Here is a 19427-nt window from a genome sequence, read left to right as displayed (position 1 = left end):
TACCTATCATATATTTTAAAACATTTTCACTATAAAACTCATACTTTTGTAAACCATACTAATTAACTCCAAAGGCAAATAAAATATTAGTAGTTTTAAGTGAACAACCAACCACACTCAAATTATAAACAATCTTAGGGAAAGAGATAAATCTCAATGACCTATTGTGATACAATCTCTAAGGTCCAGCAAAGTGCAAACACACACACACACACAGAGGCATGCAGGGTAGTAATGCTCTAATTTCCATACCTAGGTCGGGGAGGGAGATAGATATAGACAAAGCTATACTCTAAATGCAGAACTTGTTTTGAAGGATGCACAAGACACTGTCCATGTTTTTTTGGAGGGGGGAAAAGAGGGTCACAGTAGGAGAGAAATTTTCACTATACATACCTTTGTATAATTTTTAATCACATACCTGTAGTGCTTTTATGTAAAAGTCCAAAATTAGTTGAAAATGAAACCAATTTTCTCCTTAAATGGGACAAAGTAAAGGTCAAGAGACTCCTACTTATAATAAATCCAACTAGCAATATACAGTGCTTAATGTACTTTTCCTTACCAATTTTAACATAGAAGGGGAACCTTGTAAGTCCAAATAGCCATACACACTAAACACTGGGCAATCAGTCAGTCTATGTGCAATAGCATTCACTTGAAACGCAGTACTTCACGTGGATACAGATCCTCATAAAAAGATGGCATAATGCTGATGTTAAGAGCACGTGTGTCTATCATGGGCAACTAAGCTGCAAATGCAGTGGCAGAGGAGGTAAGGGACAGGTCCCAGACCCTAGAAGACTCAAGAGACCTTCATATATGTGCGGCACACCCACAGAGTCTTCCATTCCCTAGCAGGGCCAACTCCTAGGTTCCTCCAACGTCTAGGAAGTGCCCAAATCCTAAGCCTCCAGGCTCCCTTTTGGCCACAAACCCATGCTGGAATCAGTGGTTCTCTCCATTCCTAAGACTGATAAATGTAACGGTCCTGATGCAGGAGAGCACAAGAGACAAGTTATAATTTTGGTTTTGACAGGATACTGAGCTAGATATAGATGTCATAGAAAAGAGTGTCCTCCTCCTTCCTTTAACAGTAAGATATCAAAATGATCTGAACTAGAAGGGGACATTCCTTCCACTTGATCCTGTAATATTCCTAGGATCATACATACACTAAAATTTTTCACTCAGTTAGTTCTCCTTCCCAATGAACACCTAAAGATTCTGTAAAATGTGAACAAAAGCAGCCTAGTATTTGGACGAAAACCGAAGCCAGAAAAAGCACTCTTACTATTCAGATAATTACAATAATCTAAAGCAGTGGTTCTCGATATTATATGGATTACCTGGAATCTTATTAAATGCAGTTACTCTTTTGGTAGACTTGGGGCAGGACCTGAGATATTATATTTAGTAAGCATCTACTTGATACTACTGCTACAACAGTGTAAGTAGCAAGACTCCAAAAGAGCTTTTACCATTATTACCCAAGGAATACTGATCAGACTATGTAAGGAAGTGTCTCTCATTGCAAAATGATAAACTAAAGCATACACAAAAACACTCTCACACACACGCACACCCTTTGACAACAGACAATCCCTAAGTTTCAAAAAAAAAAAAAAACACACGTTGTTAGAAATTCAAATGCAATATTTAGGGAAGGACATGAGACATTTTCAACATAACATTCCCTTTTTCAAACCTCTTTTCCATGGCCCCTTTTCCTGTTGTTAAGAAACTACCTGTCACACCAGACTTTTCTACCCCAACATCTAAAGTACGTAGATTTTATGAAAATGATTTCCTCTGAGAATTCAAGGGCCAACTCACTCATACATGCAAGAAGAGACCCTTCTTTGAGAACTCAAATTACTGTCAAGCAAAACATCTGTGTGGTGGATTATGACCACAAGTGACAGGGTTGCCAACACTGAAAAGTGAAGAGCAGCTTGCTAGATGACAAGATACAGGAAAAGAGGAAGCAATACATGGATGCTACATTATGATGGAGGACAAGACCAGGGTCTTCATGTAACAGAATAAAAAAAGTTCACTGATATGGTTTCAGATTCCACATAGCAAACATTGCAAAAAAAAAAAAATCCCTTTTATCAAACAGCCATACAATTAACCTAAAAAGGCTATTAAAATATCCTTCCCTTTCCAACTAAATATCTGTATGAGGCCAGGCAGTCTTCACATAGTTCAACCAAACAATTCATTGCAACAGACTGAATGCAGAAGTAGATAGGAAAAACTATCTGTTAAGCTAGATATTAAAGACATTAAATCTAAAACAACATCACTCTTTAATTTTTTTTTAACTGGAAAAGTTATTCCACATTAAGAAAATATCATTTAGGGGTCCTGGCTGGCTCAGGTGGTACAGCATGCAACTCCTGATCTCAGGATCATGAGTTCAAGCCCCACATTGGGCAGGGAGCCTACTTTAAAAAAGAAAGAAAATACTGCTTGTTACATAAAATTGGTTTATTTTTAAATTAATGTTTCTAAAGTTCTGGTCTTAATTTCTGCTCCTGTAATAGTGATAAATATAAGGGTGCCTGGGTAGCACAGTCATTAAGCGTCTGCCTTTGGCTCAGGGTGTGATCCCGGCGTTCTGGGATTGAGCCCCACATGGGGCTCTTCTGCTATGAGCCTGCTTCTCCCTCTCCCACTCCCCCTGCTTGTGTTCCCTCTCTCGCTGGCTGTCTCTGTCAAATAAATAAATAAAATGTTAAAAAAAAATAGTGATAAATATAACCCACACAGACAAAAGCTCTTTAATTTTTTCAATAACTTTAATAGTTTTACTGAGATCGAAGTTATAATCCTCAATATTTAAGAAAGCAAAAGGGTTTTAAAAGCAAAATGTTTGAGAACCACTGTTCTGAAGCAAAGCTTAAATGACTCTCTAAAACAGATTGGAAAGAATATGTTTCTGAGCTGGAATATTTTTATTTTATTTGGAGTGTAATAGCTGAATTTGAAATTGAAGCCAAGGTCCAATGAGTAGAAGCCTTATCGGGAGTCTTCTTTTTAGTTACCTATGAGGAAATTCATTTGTATTGTGGATTTTCCTTGGTATTTTTGGGTCCTTTTCTTCTCCCTGCTCTTAATTTCTAGGACTGAAACGTCTAACTTTATTTTTTTTTAAGATTTTATTTATTTGACAAGAGAGCGTGAGCATGAGCAGGGGGAACAGCAGGCAGAGGGAGAGGGAGAAACAGGCTCCCTGCTGGGCAGGGAGCCAATGCAAGGCTTGATCTGGAGACCCTGGGATCATGACCTGAGCTGAAGGCAGACGCTTAACCAAATGAGTCACCCAGGTGCCCCTGAAATGTCTAAATTTAAGAGGGTTGAGAACAGGCCTGAAGATATATGGGTGTATAATCTGAATTCAAGTATAATTTACTCTTGTCACTCAAAATATTCTGAATATCAGAATTTCCCATAAATATGTCATTGATTAGCAAAGTTGCAGATCTGTACTGCAGACCTAATTTAGGCCTCCACATGTCTATTTACATAAAATTAGATCTGCAAATCACACCCTTACGCCTTACCCAATTAAACACCTTCCAAGAAGACTCAGTTACTTGTTACATGCTCTCCTCTCCTAGGGAGCGGATAACAAATTAAAGGGCTGACATAAAACAATACTAAGAGTCTTACTGCTTAAGTTTGAGGTTCTAGTCACTTTTGCATTTGTGATATAAAGACAATTAAGATCATTAAGTAATGGTAATTTTCAACCAAAATTTCCCTACTACTAATCCCATTTTATAACTCTTGATCAGTAAAACTAAGCGTAGTATATGGAGACTGAAAGACAAACTGCCCGTATCTGCAAGTCAAATTTTCAAGACTAAGCAGCCAAAATAGAAAACGGAGGGGCACGTGGGTGGTTCAGTTGGTCAAGCATCTGCCTAAGGCTCAGGTCACGGGATCCAGCCAAAATAACAGTTTCAATTGGTGCGCACATACAAAAAGTTATTTGCTTTTGTACATCCATTAACACACACAACACAAAAGATATTTAACATTTACATATAATTTGATTCTTTGAGGCAGATAGTTTTGGTAACAAGATAAACTATTAAATTTGATTTCTGGGGCACCTAGGTGGCTCAGTTGGTTAAATGCCCCACTCCTGATTTCGGCTCAAGTCATGATCTCAGGGTTGTGAGATCGAGCCCTGAATCTGGCTCTGAGCTGGGCAGAGAGCCTGCTTAAGATTCTCTCCGTCTCCCTCTGCCCCTCCTCTCTCTCTCAACCCCCCGCCCCCGGCCTAATCCTACAAGTCAATTAGCTTCATAAAAAAATTAATTCAAGGTCATAGAAAGCAACACTATCCTCAGGTAGAACTTATCCCAAATTTAGAACTTAAGCCACTAGAACAGATAGGAGCCTAACAGCATCAACATAAAATTCAACTTCAAATATTCATTTGTCTAGGGACAAAGGGGCAGTCACTTTGGTTTTTCTCTATCAAGAACAAATAGTAAATTATGAAATTGGGTTTTAAATGGGATTAAGGAATTTAGATCACATCAGATTTCTGTAAGGCCACCTGGTTTTGCCTTCCAAACTGCTTTGGTGCTGTATGCTTTTAGATCTTTAAACTCAGAAGCAATCAGAAAAAATAAGCAAAGGGACGCCTGGGTGGCTCAGTCAGTTAAATGTCTGCCTTCAGCTCAGGTCATGCTTCCAGGGTCCTGGGATCAAGTCCCCCATAGAGCTCCTTACTCAGTAGGGAGTCTGCTTCTCCCTCTGCCAGCCGCTCCCCCCTGCTTCCGCTCATAGATAGATAGATAGATAGATAGATAGATAAACAAAGGAAATATAAGTAAAAAAAGAAAAAAAGAAAAAAGTAAAGACAAGTGCTTGTTTTATTACAAGCATTATATATGCTCAAGTCACATTTCCCTAAAGCCCTCCCTACTCACCTAAGATGCAAAGAATTCTGTTTCCTTCTAATCTGCTTGATTTGTACTATGAATCACCCTGAAAGACTCTCATTCAGAGTAAATTCCTAAGCCTAGGTAGTATAGTGCCTTGCACACAGTAAATGCTCACATACTTTTAGGGACAAATTTAAGTAGGACTGTTAAGGCAAGTAAAATATATGGCTTTGTCGTACTGAGATAATCATAAAAATTAATTGGAGGCACACTAAAAATCATTAGCCAAAACCAAGATATTATTATTACTATTGTTACTGTAATTACAAGCTATTATCACTGTAATTCAAAAAGCTAAAATGGGTTTTTCTAATCAAGAAAAAGACTACTCTCCATCCCTACAATTATTTCTCTGAATAAAAACAAAAGATTTTTTTCCCCAAGACCCAGCAGCATTCACTAAATTGGTCAAAAGGGACTTTATGCAACAATGATGAAATATAGCCTATGGAAAACAAGTAGGCTGCATTCTTACATTACCACTGTGAACATCATTTTAAATTTGCTTCTCATTTCTAGTCTATTGCTCTTTAAGATTACTCCACCCACATTTTTCACGCCGTTTAACACAAGATCAGCAAGCAATTACCTCCAAAAAGACTGTAGTACTAGAAACATTCTATTTCAGTGTAATTACATTATAAGGAGTTACCTTTCCCTTCTTTTTTTTAATCTTTTACCTTCAAAAAGATTTCCAGGAAAATGCTTATATGCAAAGACAGTATGTAAAAAATCTGTTATGAAGACTAACACCCATTTTATAAGAAGCAATCACATTTACTTGATTTTTTTTAGTGTTAAATCATAAAAATGATTTTATCAAGTGATTTCAGTACACATATTTCTGGCAAAAAAGCCTACAGGAGTCCTCAACACCTCAACAGACATGTTCAAATGACTGCCAACATGAACGTAAAGCACTAAAAAATCTACTCCTGATTCATCCACTCTTGGTACTTTAACAAATATTTATAAAAAGTAATGACAAAAATTTTATAATTTAGCAATGATATAGTAAATATATTTACTGAGAAATACAAACACCCTTCTAAAGTCTCCGTATTTTCTCTAATTAGTAACACTTCACCTTTCTAGAAATTTGAAACATAAATGAAAACCAGAAAGCAAGACAGGGACTTCGAAAAGCATTAAACTTAAAATGCCAATAAAGACTCTCTACTCCCCTAAAGACTGAATTAGAAATCAACTTTTATACTTCATAGTCTTAAAAGGGATCTAGGCTATGTATATTATAATTACCAATGAAAATGAGGCCCAGAAATGTAAATGAATTCAAGTTCCTAAGTTATTCTTTGCGAAAGAGTTGAAATTTAAACTAGCCACTGACTTAATACTATTTTAATTAAACTTCCTCAGTCAAGTTTGGTTACAAGAGTCATATAGGCAGTATAATAACTAGGAGCACTTCCTCGCCTCATTTGTTGTTTGTGAGGATGCAATGAACTGAACTTCATAAAATCCTTCCAATAAGCTCAATAGCCTCACATTCATAAGCAAAGTACAGAATAGTAGTTTTCTTCTAAAATAGTATCTAAATTTATTTTTTGTTGGGAAACAAAATACTAGTTGGGGAAGTCTGCTTTTTAAATTTTTCAAAAATCATGACTTCTTTTAAATACTGTTTCTACATATGCTTTTGAACTGGGAGAGAGGGTACCTGGTGGCTCAGTCATAAAAGCATGAGACTCTTGATCTTGGGGTTGTGAATTTGAGCACCACGATGGGTGTAGAGATTACTTAAATAAGTAAACCAACTTAAAAAAGAATTGGGGAAGATATAAGGCACAGAATGGTTCTCCTTCCTGTTTCATATAGTCATGATAGTGAAAAAGAAGAAACATGTATCAGGTACATCCACATTCAGTTGAATTCAACTAATTACTGAGTTCTGAATATAAGCAGTGCAATAGGTGAGTACAGCTGGTAAGTAATGGAAGTATAAAAATAAATAGAACCAGATTTTAATTCTTAAATGTTATAGCCTAGAAAAGACAAACACAAATGGATATTTCAACACAACACCATAAATTATGGTGATTCTTGAACCCAGAAGAAACAATGTAAAGTATCTCTGAGATCCTGGATATAGCAAAGCCATGCTTGCAATATTCTGGGTTATCAAAAGGATAAAACAGAGCATTTGCCAAGTCCACATCAGAATCATCACATTTGAGTTTCAAATTATTTTATATCGTTTAAAACCTCACTTTTAAGAAAAAGAACCAATCTGAAGTTCAGAGAAATGAAATGATTTGTAAGCAGTCTCTCGTAAAGCTGATACTATAATATCAATTACTTATTCTCACTGAAGTTTTCTTTCCACATCTATATGCATAAGAAATGGAAGCATAAATGACTATGAATTAAATACAGCCCTAGGCCCTTTACATATTCCATCTCATTTAATCACAACACTAAGATATTCTATTTTACAGGTAGGGAAACAACATCTGAGAAGTTAAATTATAATTCCTTCTAAGTTAAGGTCCATGCTCCTTCACTACCCAACTTTTCCTTGAATTATTTTAGTGATGGATGTGTCTGGAAAAATAAGCAAGCTATTGTTCCAATGAAATCCTCAAGAAAAAAAAAATTTACTCAGAAATAATAACATAATATTTTTCTTATAAGCCCCTCAGGAAATTAGTTTTTCTTTCCTTTGATTTAATTTCCCAAGCATGACTTTTTCCCCAACTTGTACCCTAGTTCAAGTCTCTTCATTTCACATCTGTACTATTTCTATCACTTCCTAATTGGTCTCCCAGCTCCTAAAATTAACTCTCTACCTTTGCCACGTTTTTCTGTAACACAGGAGTTTCATCATTCATCCAAAATGCACTGAAGAATACCTAAGGGTGCCTGGCTGGCTCAGTCGGTAGAGCATGCAACTCTTGATTTCAGGATTGTAAATTTGAGCCCCACATTGGGTAGAGAGATCACTTAAAAATAAAATCATTAGGGGCGCCTGGATGGCTCAGTCGTTAAGCATCTGTCTTCGGTTCAGGTCATGATCCCAGTGTCCTGGGATCGAGCCCCACATCAGGCTCCCTACTTGGTGAGCCTGCTTTTCCCTTTCCCTCTGCCTGCTCCCTCTGCTTGTGCCCTCTCTTTCAAATAAATAAATAAAACAGAATAAAATCTTAAAAAAAAAACAAAAGAACACCTAAAATAAGCATCAGGCACTGTGCTAGATGCTGTGAATAGAACAATGATCAAAAGAGACATGATTCCTATTCTCAAGAAGCATAAACTCTAGCAGGAGAGATAAACAGTAAATGACTCAAATTGTAACAAGGGCAATGAAGAACTTGGGAGTGCTAGCTTTGTGTCTAACAAAGAAATCAGGGATAGTCTGCCTACGAAAATGTTTGAGATAAAACCTGAATGTGATTAGGAGGTACAAAGAGAAGTTGGGGAGAGGCAAAAGAAACTGATTCACAAACCTACACTGATAAAATGCCCACATCTGTTATTGGCATGAAAAATCCCACTTTAGCTATTCTTATTTCCCAGTTCCAATGTGGATCCTCTGACCTAGGCAGGAAGTCTCCTGTATATGGTAGGCTCTTTTCTTCCTACATTTCATTTAGGCTTTCTAAAAATTTCTCCCCCAGTAACCTGGGTGGCTCAGTAGGTTAAGCCTCTGCCATCAGCTCAGGTCATGATCCCACGGTCCCACTCTCTGCTCACAGCAGGGGGGGGTCTGCTTCTCCCTCTTCCTCTGCCCCTCCTCCCTGCTTGTGTTCTCTCTCTCTCAAATAAATAAATCTTAAAAAAAAAAATTCTCATCACTCACCTAACCCTTAACTCCAACCCCCTCCCAACGAAAACTTTAACCACTGACTACAATACTTACCAGTGTTTATTTTAAGGTACTGTGCAGAGACACTTAACAGAAAAACTAAAAAACAATGGAATCATCTTTTTAGTCTTCTCATTATAAACTAAGTATCTGGGGGGGCCTGGCTGGCTTAGTCTGTAGAGCACTTAACCTCAGGGTAGTGAGCTCAAGCCCCACACTGGGCATGCAGCCTACTTTAAAAAATAAACACTGGGGAGGCACGCACCACCATATTTCTTTATCACTAGATAGAGCACCATGCTAGCCAACAAAGTAAATGCTCAAAATATGATTTTTTTAAACATCGATACATCCCTCTGATGTTCTCTAATGCCCAAAATTATCCATTTAGTTACAAGGCCAATATAACCATGATTTTCACAAATGCAAACTATCAGTCATAAAAATGAACCCAATATGTTATTAGATCACTGTGAATCATTACCATTACTAGAAAATATACTCCAAAGATTTTTACTAATAGGTCAGTAGCTTTACTTACATATTAAAAATTATTAAATGGCCTTTTAGGTCAACCACTGAAAATATGTGTGTGTGTGTGTGTGTGTTAAAGCGGATTAAAACGTAAATTTTGCAATGAAATATTTGGCCTGGCATATCCTTTTGCAAGTTTCTGCAGCACTCATTTACAGATACTTGCCACACACAAATTTAACAGTTGGTCTAATACTTTCTGGCATTCAGAGCTGATATGGCTTCATAACAATGAGATCATTACTAGTTATTTCTAGTTCATTTGTGCAGTTTGGCCACTCGTGAAGTCAGGGGCTTTGTTTTACTCATTGCTCTGTACCCTGCACCTAGAATACTACCTGGCACAAAAGGAAGGGGTTCTATGTATGCCGTAAACATTTAAAATAGATTGTGTGCCGGGACACCGGGGTGGCTCAGTCGGTTAAGCTTCTGTCTTTGGCTCAGGTCATGATCCCAGGATCTTGGGATTGAGTCCCACATCGGGCTCCTTGCTTGGCGGGGAGCCTGCTTTTCCCTCTGCCTGCTGCTCCCCCTGCTTGTGTACACCTCCCCAGCAAATAAATAAATAAAACCTTTAATAAAATAGATTATGTGCCAAATACTCTTCATGTAATCCCCATAACAATCTTACAGGATAGTTAACTATTATTGGCCCCCTTTTGCAGATGAGAAACCTGAATAGTAAGATGGTAAATAATTTAAATAACTGTCCCATAGTCACCCAGTTTAAGTGAGAGCCAGAATTCAAACCACACATTCCGACTCAAATCACAGTGTTAAACTACTGCTCTCCCTATACTTTCTCCCTCTTTAACTTCAAAATTTCCACTTAACTTTGATCAAATGTTATGCATTTTTATACAGTAAATGCACTTATGCATTTAATCATTTAGGAGGGGCACCTGCGTGGCTCAGTTCATTAAGTGTCTGCCTTTTGCCTTTAGCTCAGGTTTATGATCCCAGGGTCCTGGGATTGAGCCCAGCATTGGGCTCCCTGCTTTTCCCTCTCCCCGCTGCTCCCCTCCTGTGCTTTCTCTCACCCTCTCACCCGCTGTCAAATAAATATCTTTTAAAAAACAAACAAACAATGATTTAGGAAAAAAACCCTGTGGTGACTATGCATTTCAGATTTTCCACAAACTCATATGCTTTCAGATCTTTAAACTCAGAAGCAATCAGAAAAAATAAGCAAAGGGACGCCTGGGTGGCTCAGTCAGTTAAATGTCTGCCTTCAGCTCAGGTCATGCTCAGGGTCCTGGGATCAAGTCCCCCCTAGAGCTCCTTGCTCAGTAGGGAGTCTGCTTCTCCCTCTGCCAGCCGCTCCCCCCTGCTTCCGCTCATAGATAGATAGATAGATAGATAGATAGATAAATAAACAAAGGAAATATAAGTAAAAAAAGAAAAAAGTAAAGACAAGTGCTTGTTTTATTACATGCATTATATATGCTCAAGTCACATTTCCCTAAAGCCCTCCCTACTCACCTAAGATGCAAAGAATTCTGTTTCCTTCTAATCTGCTTGATTTGTACTATGAATCACCTGAAAGACTCTCATTCAGAGTAAATTCCTAAGCCTAGGTAGTATAGTGCCTTGCACACAGTAAATGCTCACATACTTTTAGGGACAAATTTAAGTATATGTTTATAGAAATTCACAATTTCAGAACTATCCCAACATTTTTTTTGATAGAATTGTCCACGACCATTTAATAAACATTATGCACCTCTGGATCTCCTATAAATTAGCAGATTGTTTTTGTTTTGTTCTAAGATTTTATTTATTTATTTTGGGGGGGCACATGCACATGAGCAGGGGGAGGGACAGAGGGAAGAGAGAGAAAATCTCAAGCAGACTCCACGCTCAGTGCAGAGCCCCACATAGGGCTGGATCCCACAACCCTGAGATCATGACCTGGGCAGAAACCTAGAGTCAAGAGTCGGATGCTTAACCGACTGAGCCACCCAGACACACCTTGTATTTTTTTTTTTTTATGTAAACTCTACCCAACGTGGGGCTTGAACTCATGAGCCTGAGATCGAGTCATAAGCTCTACCAACTGAGCCGCCAGGCGCCCCTAAAATTGGTAGTTCTTAACTTAGACCAAACTCTTTTGAAAATCTTATAGTGCTGACATCGTCTCAGAGAAATCACATAAATTTTGCATAGGATCTCATGGGCTTTACTGGAGTACACTGACCCAATAACTTTAAACTTATCAATACCAAATACAATGATCCAACCAAAGGCGCTAATTCCCAGCCCTCAGTTTATAGTCTCCTTTATATAAATTCAATTGTGGCTATTTCAATTTAATTGTAATAATTAGTTAAGTACTCACCATATCCCAAGGTACTGTGTTTAGATCTAAATGAGCTAAACTGTGCCCATTCTCAAAAATACCACTGTACAACAAAAAGGATGAAACATTCAAATAACACAGATTCTTCAGAAAAGTTCATAGGACTCTTAATAGAAATTCATTTGGTCTTTAGAATACCTTTATGGTAAAACTTAACCCTTTTTCGTAGTTAAGGAACTAAGGCTCCAAGATTTAACTTAAAGTCATAATACAGACAGCAATACAAAGATCTGAATTCAGACTAACTCAGATTATATGCTCTATATACAGATGCAGAGATATTCTATACCCCACCACCTACAGAATAGAACCATAGCACGGAGGGGAAAAAATAAAAAATACATCTATGGGAATTAAAAGGAAAAAGAAACTAAAGCCAGGACTTACTATGGCATTTTGACAGGTTTTGAAAGGTGGCCTTAGTGAACAAAATCTGAAGGAATTATTTTGTGACAGGGAATGAATGAAAAGAAAAATAGGAAAAACTCATCTGCTAAATGAAAACATAGGACGAATTAAAAAATAAGTATTTTAGGTCATAAAAAGACTTTGTGGCTTCTTCCTTGCTCTTTCAGAACACTTGCTCTGAGCGGAAATAGCTGCTATGTTATGAGGACACACAAACAGGTATTGACTTGGTGAGTAAATGAAGCATCATGCCAAGAGCTACAATGAGAGAGCCATCCTGGAAACACATTTCTAGCCCCAGTCAAATCTTCAGATGACTGCAGTGCTGGCCAACCTTTTCACTGCAACCTCATGAAACCCTGGGCCAGAACCACCCAGCTAAGCCTATCCACTCCTGACTCTCAGAAGCCTTAAGCAATAACAAATGTCTGTCTCTTTAAGTTGCTAAATTTGAAAGAAATTTATTACACAACAATAAACAGCTAATACAATTGGCAAGGTGTGAAATTTGACTTTGATTACATTTAGAGTCAATGCAGTTTTGTGCTAGGAACTAAGGCAAAACATACACCTTGGAATTAAAAGTCTCACAGCAACATGCAATAGCCCCTCTTCCACAATACTCAGTAAACGTTCAGCACACAGTAAATTCCTGTTTGGTTAGCAAATCAACTTACACACAGGATTCTCTAGCTGACTCAACACAGTAGTCTTAATTTTTCTTCAAAGTAAAATGACCCCCTAGAATCTCTCAACAAATTCAATCCTTAAGTCTGTAGTTTTTTCGTGATTTTGTTTTGGGCACAGAGCCATGTCTTCCTTTACTGGGAGTTACAGGTCATCAATGAAAACTGAGACCTACTAAAAGCTTTTTTCCCTAAATTTAATCAAAATAAAAAGGTAGCTAAAAGAATGATTTTAAGAGACTATGGACAGTTGCTTAAGAGTTGAAGAGGTAACTACTTCATCATGAAGTATGAGCAAAAATTACTTTACATAAAAGTATTGTATTGCCTCAACCATACAGATCCTTAACAAATCTTGATGATAACTTCAGCAAGTAGCCTTCTGGCATTAATACGATTTAGAAATTTAGCCTCCATATTAGATCTTCCCAATCATACTACTAAGAAATTGGGCAATATTAGCCTGTTTTCCCAGCATCAGAGCAAAGTCAGTTACACCTCAGTTTGCAACTGCTAAGACTGGGATTCCAAATTTTGATCCACAAAATGGTAAGGGCCTGTGGCCTTTCTTGATCATTAAGTTTCACACCATATGCCTTTCCCTATCACCACATCCTTACACATGCACTTTTGACATCTGAATTTACCCAGAAAGGCTGATAAAAGTGGCTGAAAGTGGTCTTGGCTTTTCAAAATACATCTTGGCTTCTGTTCTAGTTGGGGGGCATGAGGGAGAATGTGTGTGTGTGTGTGTGTGTGTGTGTGTGTGTGTGTGTGTGTGTGTGTGGTGTGTATGGGGGGTGTGTGTGTATGACAACCACAAAAGTAGTTCTTATCAATTCACTTATACAGAAAAGGTAAGAATACTTTCAATGTATAATCTGATTCAATAGCTAGAACTAATTTGAGAACTAAAAAAATTTCAGAAATATTTTAAATTCTAAAATTCTATTTAAAAATTAATTAGTCTCGGGGCGCCTGGGTGGCACAGTGGTTAAGCGTCTGCCTTTGGCTCAGGGCGTGATCCCAGCATTATGGGATCGAGCCCCACATCAGGCTCCTCTGCTATGAGCCTGCTTCCTCACCCACTCCCCCTGCTTGTGTTCCCTCTCTCGCTGGCTGTCTCTATCTCTGTCAAAAAAATAAATAAAATCTTACAAAAAAAAAATTAGTCTCTGAATAAAAAGGTGGTAATTATTTTTTAAAAGGCGGTAATTTTTTAAAAAGCAGTTAACCTTAGATTCGAAGTAAAAGAAAAGCTAGTTTATAGTGGTCTCAAACAGCTAAATATTCCCCTAAAGAAAATAAATTACGTATCAACATAAAGGTTTTCTAACTTTACCAAAATAAACACACTAATACCCTTACTCTGGTTTTGAATAACTTTCTCATGGAGAAAATAATCAATGTTTTTGTACCAAGGGTCATTTATTCATTTTATAAATTAGTCACTTTTCACCACACAACACTTCCAATACATATGTTTGTAAACTGACACCTTGGATCATGAGCTTTAATATCTAAGTCTTTATATTTTAAATGTTTCTTAAAAAGAAGCTCTTACAGTTAAAATAATTAAGACATTTAAACAAATTCTAAAGTATGTTACCTCAAAAGTATGATCTAATTTCAAAGTAAAAAAAAAACAAAAAACTGAATAGGCATTCTAAAAGAAACAGTAAATTCTAATAAAATCATTTTGATAGGAATGCCCCAAGTTTTCTAAAAGCACTTTAAAACCACGGCATCCTTCCATCAGTCACAAAAATAAAAGCCTCCTACCATGAAATCAATTTATAAAATCCACATAGATTAGTGTAATCTCAGGACAGTTCATGAGAACTATGAATCCTTTCCAAATTTAAAAGGACTCTTAAAAAAAAAAATTAAAGGCAACAAGGGGGCATTTAAGAATGACGATTATTAAGATCACCACATCCAGTTTCACTAGCAAAGCTTCTTCATACAAGTTAAATCTATTACCCTGAAACAGTAAAATGATTACAATATTTTGAAGTCTCTAATGTTTAAGCATTAAGAAAAGCAAGTGTTTGATTATCAAATTTTAACCTTATTTGGACTTGTGGCACTAATATCTTACTCTGAAATATGATGTAAAAATTAGATATTCCAGTGAATATCTTATAAATATGAAATGAAGCCAAAACTCCACTTCCTGAAATATTACTTGACCAACAGTTCATCATCTCCTAAAGGGATGTAGCAGGTAGAAATTAACTCAAAAAAAAAAAAAAATTCTGACACATACAGCTTGTTTAAGGTGAAGTATTCTAACTCTTGTGAAGTGAAAATAACAGGGGGCTTGAGAACCTTTGTTCGGATCCAGCTCTACCACTACTTCCACTCTAGGCTTACTGTTTTGAGTAATACACTCAACTTGGTTCTTCATCTGTTAAATGGAAGTCAAAATAATTCCTATCTTGCACCAGAGTTGTGAGAATGGGCTAGACATTTAAATTGTGCAGTGCTAAGCATGTATGTGTGTACCCACACGCGCTAGATAAATGGAACTGTGGTAGATGCTAACTGTATAAACTGATGTCAACTTTCAAATATCTACTGGTACCAATGAAGGAGGATATAATAAAATGATAAATAACATATGCTTCATTGTGTGCTTCACATCAATTTTTAATTGTCTCGCAGATTCTCCTTCCTGCCGTGCCTATCTAGTTCATCACAATTTCTCTAGGGTTTGTACAGTCTATTTTATCCCATCCAAGATATTTTCTTCATTAGATATTAAAGTAAACGTCAAACAGAATCTCATGCTCTATGTTCATAATATTTAGAGCTTTGTATTCCTTATAACATTAAATATAAAACAAGGTGTTCTTTTTATTAGTTACCAATCAGAATTCCTAGAACTTTAGAATAAACTTTTAAAGCCAAGTCAATATCGATGGTTTTAAAAATCTATTCATTAAAACACTGATAGGCAAAATAAATGCTAGAAGCAGTATAACATCAATGTGGTTCTCTGTGTTTAAAAAAGTACATTAAAAACCAATTAATTAAAATACGAAGTTTTCCAAAGTGATCAGAAGTTACGATAATAACAACTGAAACATACTAATGCAATAAATTTTAAAGTCTTGGAAAAAGTTAAGCGCTTTTTTGTCAGTATCCACGTTATTTCTAACAAGCTTTAGAAAAAAGCTACTAATGTCTTCACAGACCTTTCCAATACATGACTTTAAATATTATCCTCTAAAATCATGACATTCATGCTAAAGCCTTATTATATAAAGATTATAAACCACATGCTATCATGATGTACCTTCCAGACTGTATTTTATTACGATTCCAATTCTTTGATTCCGTAAAATTATTTTAGAGAACATCAATTCATTATTCTTTTCTACAATAATTTATACGTGTTTTAAACTTTCTCCCAGATTTAATCACACACAAAAGAAGAAGTTATTAAAGTCACTTTGGAGACTACATTAATGACTACACATGAGGAATTTTAGGAGCACTGATTAAATATAAAGACCAGTCTTTCCCTTCAGTAGTGAAAAGTGATAGCTGGGGGTCTCCTCCCTGAACAAGGAAGTTCTGTTAAATCCAGGCAAGACCAGCCATGTTGGAAAACACTTGTCAATTATAGTTCTGACAAGTGTTCGCGAACACGGTTGGATGAAGCTAACCTTGTGTACCGAGGTGTGTACATCAAGGCTCTCTTAAGCTCCGCAAGAGGATTTGGGCCTACTTTGAGGGCTGTTTCTGAGTTAGAGCTGTCCGTAGATCCGTAAAGAGTGCAGAGTCGAGGGGAAAGAGGGCGGGGAAAGGAGAGTTGGGGGGGAATTGGTTTGAGAGTTGGACGCGGCTATCCGCAACGAGAGGGGCGCGGCGACCAGGAGAGATTTCCGAGTTGAGAGCCTGGGGGAGGGGCCGAAGATTCGGGGAGCAGGGGGATCTCAGCAAAAAGTCCCCTTGGCCCCTCTGAGGGGCACGCGAATGTAAAAGGTAGAAGGGAAGGGAAAACGCTTCAGTGCACTGACCTGTCCTCCGAGTCCATGCGGCTCAGGGGTTCCCCATCCGACGACATCTCCAAGCTGCCTCGCCGGCCCCCGGAGGTCGCGCTGCTTCCGCCGCCCCCGGTCCCGTAGCCCTCGTCGCCGCCACTAGAGACGACGCTGCTGCTACTGCTGCCGCCCCCGCCGCCGCCCTGGCTGCCCCGCGGTCCCTTGGGTTCCTCCAGGCCCTCCTTGCCGTCTCCATCCCCGCTGCTGCTGCTGGCGGCGCCGGGGCTCAGCGAGCGCGTCTCGTCGCTGCTGCTCCCGCCGCTGCTGCCCACCAGGCTCTCGGCGCTACTCTCCTCCTCGCCCCCGCCGCTGCTGCTGCTCTCGTCCTCCTCCTCCTCGTCCTCTTCTTCGTCCTCGTCCTCCCCGGCCTGGCTGGCGCTCTCGGGGCTCGGCTCCGACATCGTCTCCGCCTCGCCGCCCCCCACTCCGCCGCCGCCCCCACCGCCGCCGTTCAGCAGCAGTGCTGCCACCGCCTCGGCCTCGGCCTCCTCTTCCTCCTCCTCCTCTTCCTCCTCCTCCTCGGGGGGCTCAGCCCGGCCCCGCGCCGCCGGGCCAGGGCTGCCGGGGGGCAGAGGGCTCAGGCGAGAGAGCTCCTCCAGGTCGGCCATGTCGGTGATAGCGGCGGCCATGGCGGCGCCTGCTCCTCCTCCTCCCCGCCGCCGCCTCCCTCTCCTGACTCTAGCTCCCTCGCCCCCTCCCAAACGCCCAAAACTCCGCCGACGCCGCTGCAGAGCAGGAGGAGGGCCCGCGAGCTGCGTCAGCCTGCACACGCGCTACGGAGCCCGCGCGGGGACAGGCGCGCGACTGCGCGCACTCACGCAGAGACAGTTGCGCGCCTGCGCGGCGGCACGAGGTAGCGCCTCCCCCGGGCCGCGGATTCCGCGCCCGCGCCCCCACCCGTGTCCCCGCCCGGCCCCCCGCCCTGACCCGCCGAGTGCTCAGAGTTTCCTTGGGGCCTTCCCACGCCTTCCCCGCCTCGCAGCCGGCGGGACACGCAGAACGAAAGCTTGAGTGCTAGCCGGGGATTTTAACAGCCCTCCGAGTTCTCACGATAAAGTCATTCATTCTGGGGATGTTTGGGGAGTGTCCCCTGTGTACCGGCAATGAGCCAGGAATCGAACAAGTCCCTGGTCTTCTGAGAGCTTGCAATCTAGGAGGAGAGACGATTAAAATGAAGAAAAATAAATAATACAATGCAAGGTACTAAATCCATACACGCAGCATAGAGCCACAGGTTTCAATCCAACCTTCGTTTGAATATCCCAAGAAATGGTTAAGTCAGGCACAGAGCAAACGTGTTTTATGTTCAAGATCTTCAAACTTTTTAGCTCATGAGTCCTCTAAATAACTGTACACCCTTGTGCAGTTTAAAAAGACAGCTACATTTCTTCCAGCTTGTTATCAATATTTTATAATTGTCACACTTTTAAATACAGCCAATGAACTCTAAATACCGCAGGGATTTAATACCCACCAATATCCACTTATAAAATACAATTTTTCTTTACACTTGGGCAATTTCCATCCTTCTTTATCTTCTGGAACTCATATTTACATTCCATATCCCTCCATAATTTTATCCTAATGATAGATTTTATATTTGAACTGTTTTATTGATCTTCTTATATCTCCTTGTAATAAAATGAAATAAATTGAAATTTAAGGGTCGTTTTTGAATTTCCTGTGATCATAAAACTCAAAGTCTTACTATTATAATTGATCAAAACACTTATTTTAAATACTTATATAAGTGGGGCACGTGGGTGGCTCTGTCAGTTAAGCCTCTGACTCTTATTTTCTGCTTAGGTCATGATCCCAGGGTCCTCAGATTGAGCCCCAGGTGGGGCTGTGCGCTGAGCAGGGAGTCCGCTTGGGATTCTTTCTCTCTCCCTCTCCTTCTGCACCCCCGTCCCCTGCCACATTCACACTCTCCCTCTCTCTGTCTCTCTAAAATAACAAATCTTTAAATACTTAAGTATTACACACAGAAGTAAAATTTTGTTGGAAATGCATCTTACCAGATGGAACTGCTAGTTCAACCAGTTTTTTGTTTGTTTTTCAAGTAGGCTCCACACTCAGCGTGGAGCCTAAGGCAGAACTTGAACTCACCACCCTGAGATCAAGACCTGAGCTAAAATCAAGAGTTGGACCTTTAACCAACTGAGCCACCCAGGCACCCCCAGCTAGTTTATTTTACTGGTAGATGAGTATTACTAGAATGAGAACAAGTTCGGCATCAATTCTATTCCAAGTTCAATTCCATGGATGTACGCAATGAGGAAACTTGTTCACATAAATAAGTAGATGAAAATGAATGGAGTTTTTAGTAAAGCCAATTGATTCTTTGAACTCTTTCCAAATTATATGCCAAAAAAAATCACAGAAAATCTAACAAAAAAATACTTTTAATGATCTATCAGCTGACAACTCGATTAGGTTCTCTTTCAACTTTGTGGAAGGCAAGTAACAGAAAACCACCTGACTTCTAAAGGATGTGTTACCTATTCTCATTCACCAGTCAATTGTTCCTTTTTTGGCATCCTGGAGGGTTTTTTTTTTCTTTTTTAAGATTTTATTTATTTATTTATTTATTTA

At 39.2% G+C, this 19427-nt stretch overlaps 1 protein-coding gene across 1 annotated transcript in view; it reads right to left on the bottom strand.

Moving 5' to 3' along the window:
- The window catches only part of AEBP2 (AE binding protein 2), a 65159-nt gene extending 47545 nt beyond the window's left edge, over nucleotides 1-17614 (bottom strand). The window contains exon 1 of the mRNA XM_034644986.1: nucleotides 16809-17614. Coding sequence (XP_034500877.1) covers nucleotides 16809-17461 — 653 coding nt within the window. The 5' untranslated portion in view covers nucleotides 17462-17614. The remainder of the gene's footprint in view (nucleotides 1-16808) is intronic.
- Between the last annotated feature and the right edge of the window lie 1813 nt (nucleotides 17615-19427).

The sequence above is a fragment of the Ailuropoda melanoleuca genome, chromosome 16 (genome assembly GCF_002007445.2).
Source record: "Ailuropoda melanoleuca isolate Jingjing chromosome 16, ASM200744v2, whole genome shotgun sequence".
NCBI classification, from domain to species: Eukaryota; Metazoa; Chordata; class Mammalia; order Carnivora; family Ursidae; genus Ailuropoda; species Ailuropoda melanoleuca.
Note: the sequence above shows the minus strand (reverse complement) of the source record. Positions and strands in the feature narration are given on the sequence as shown.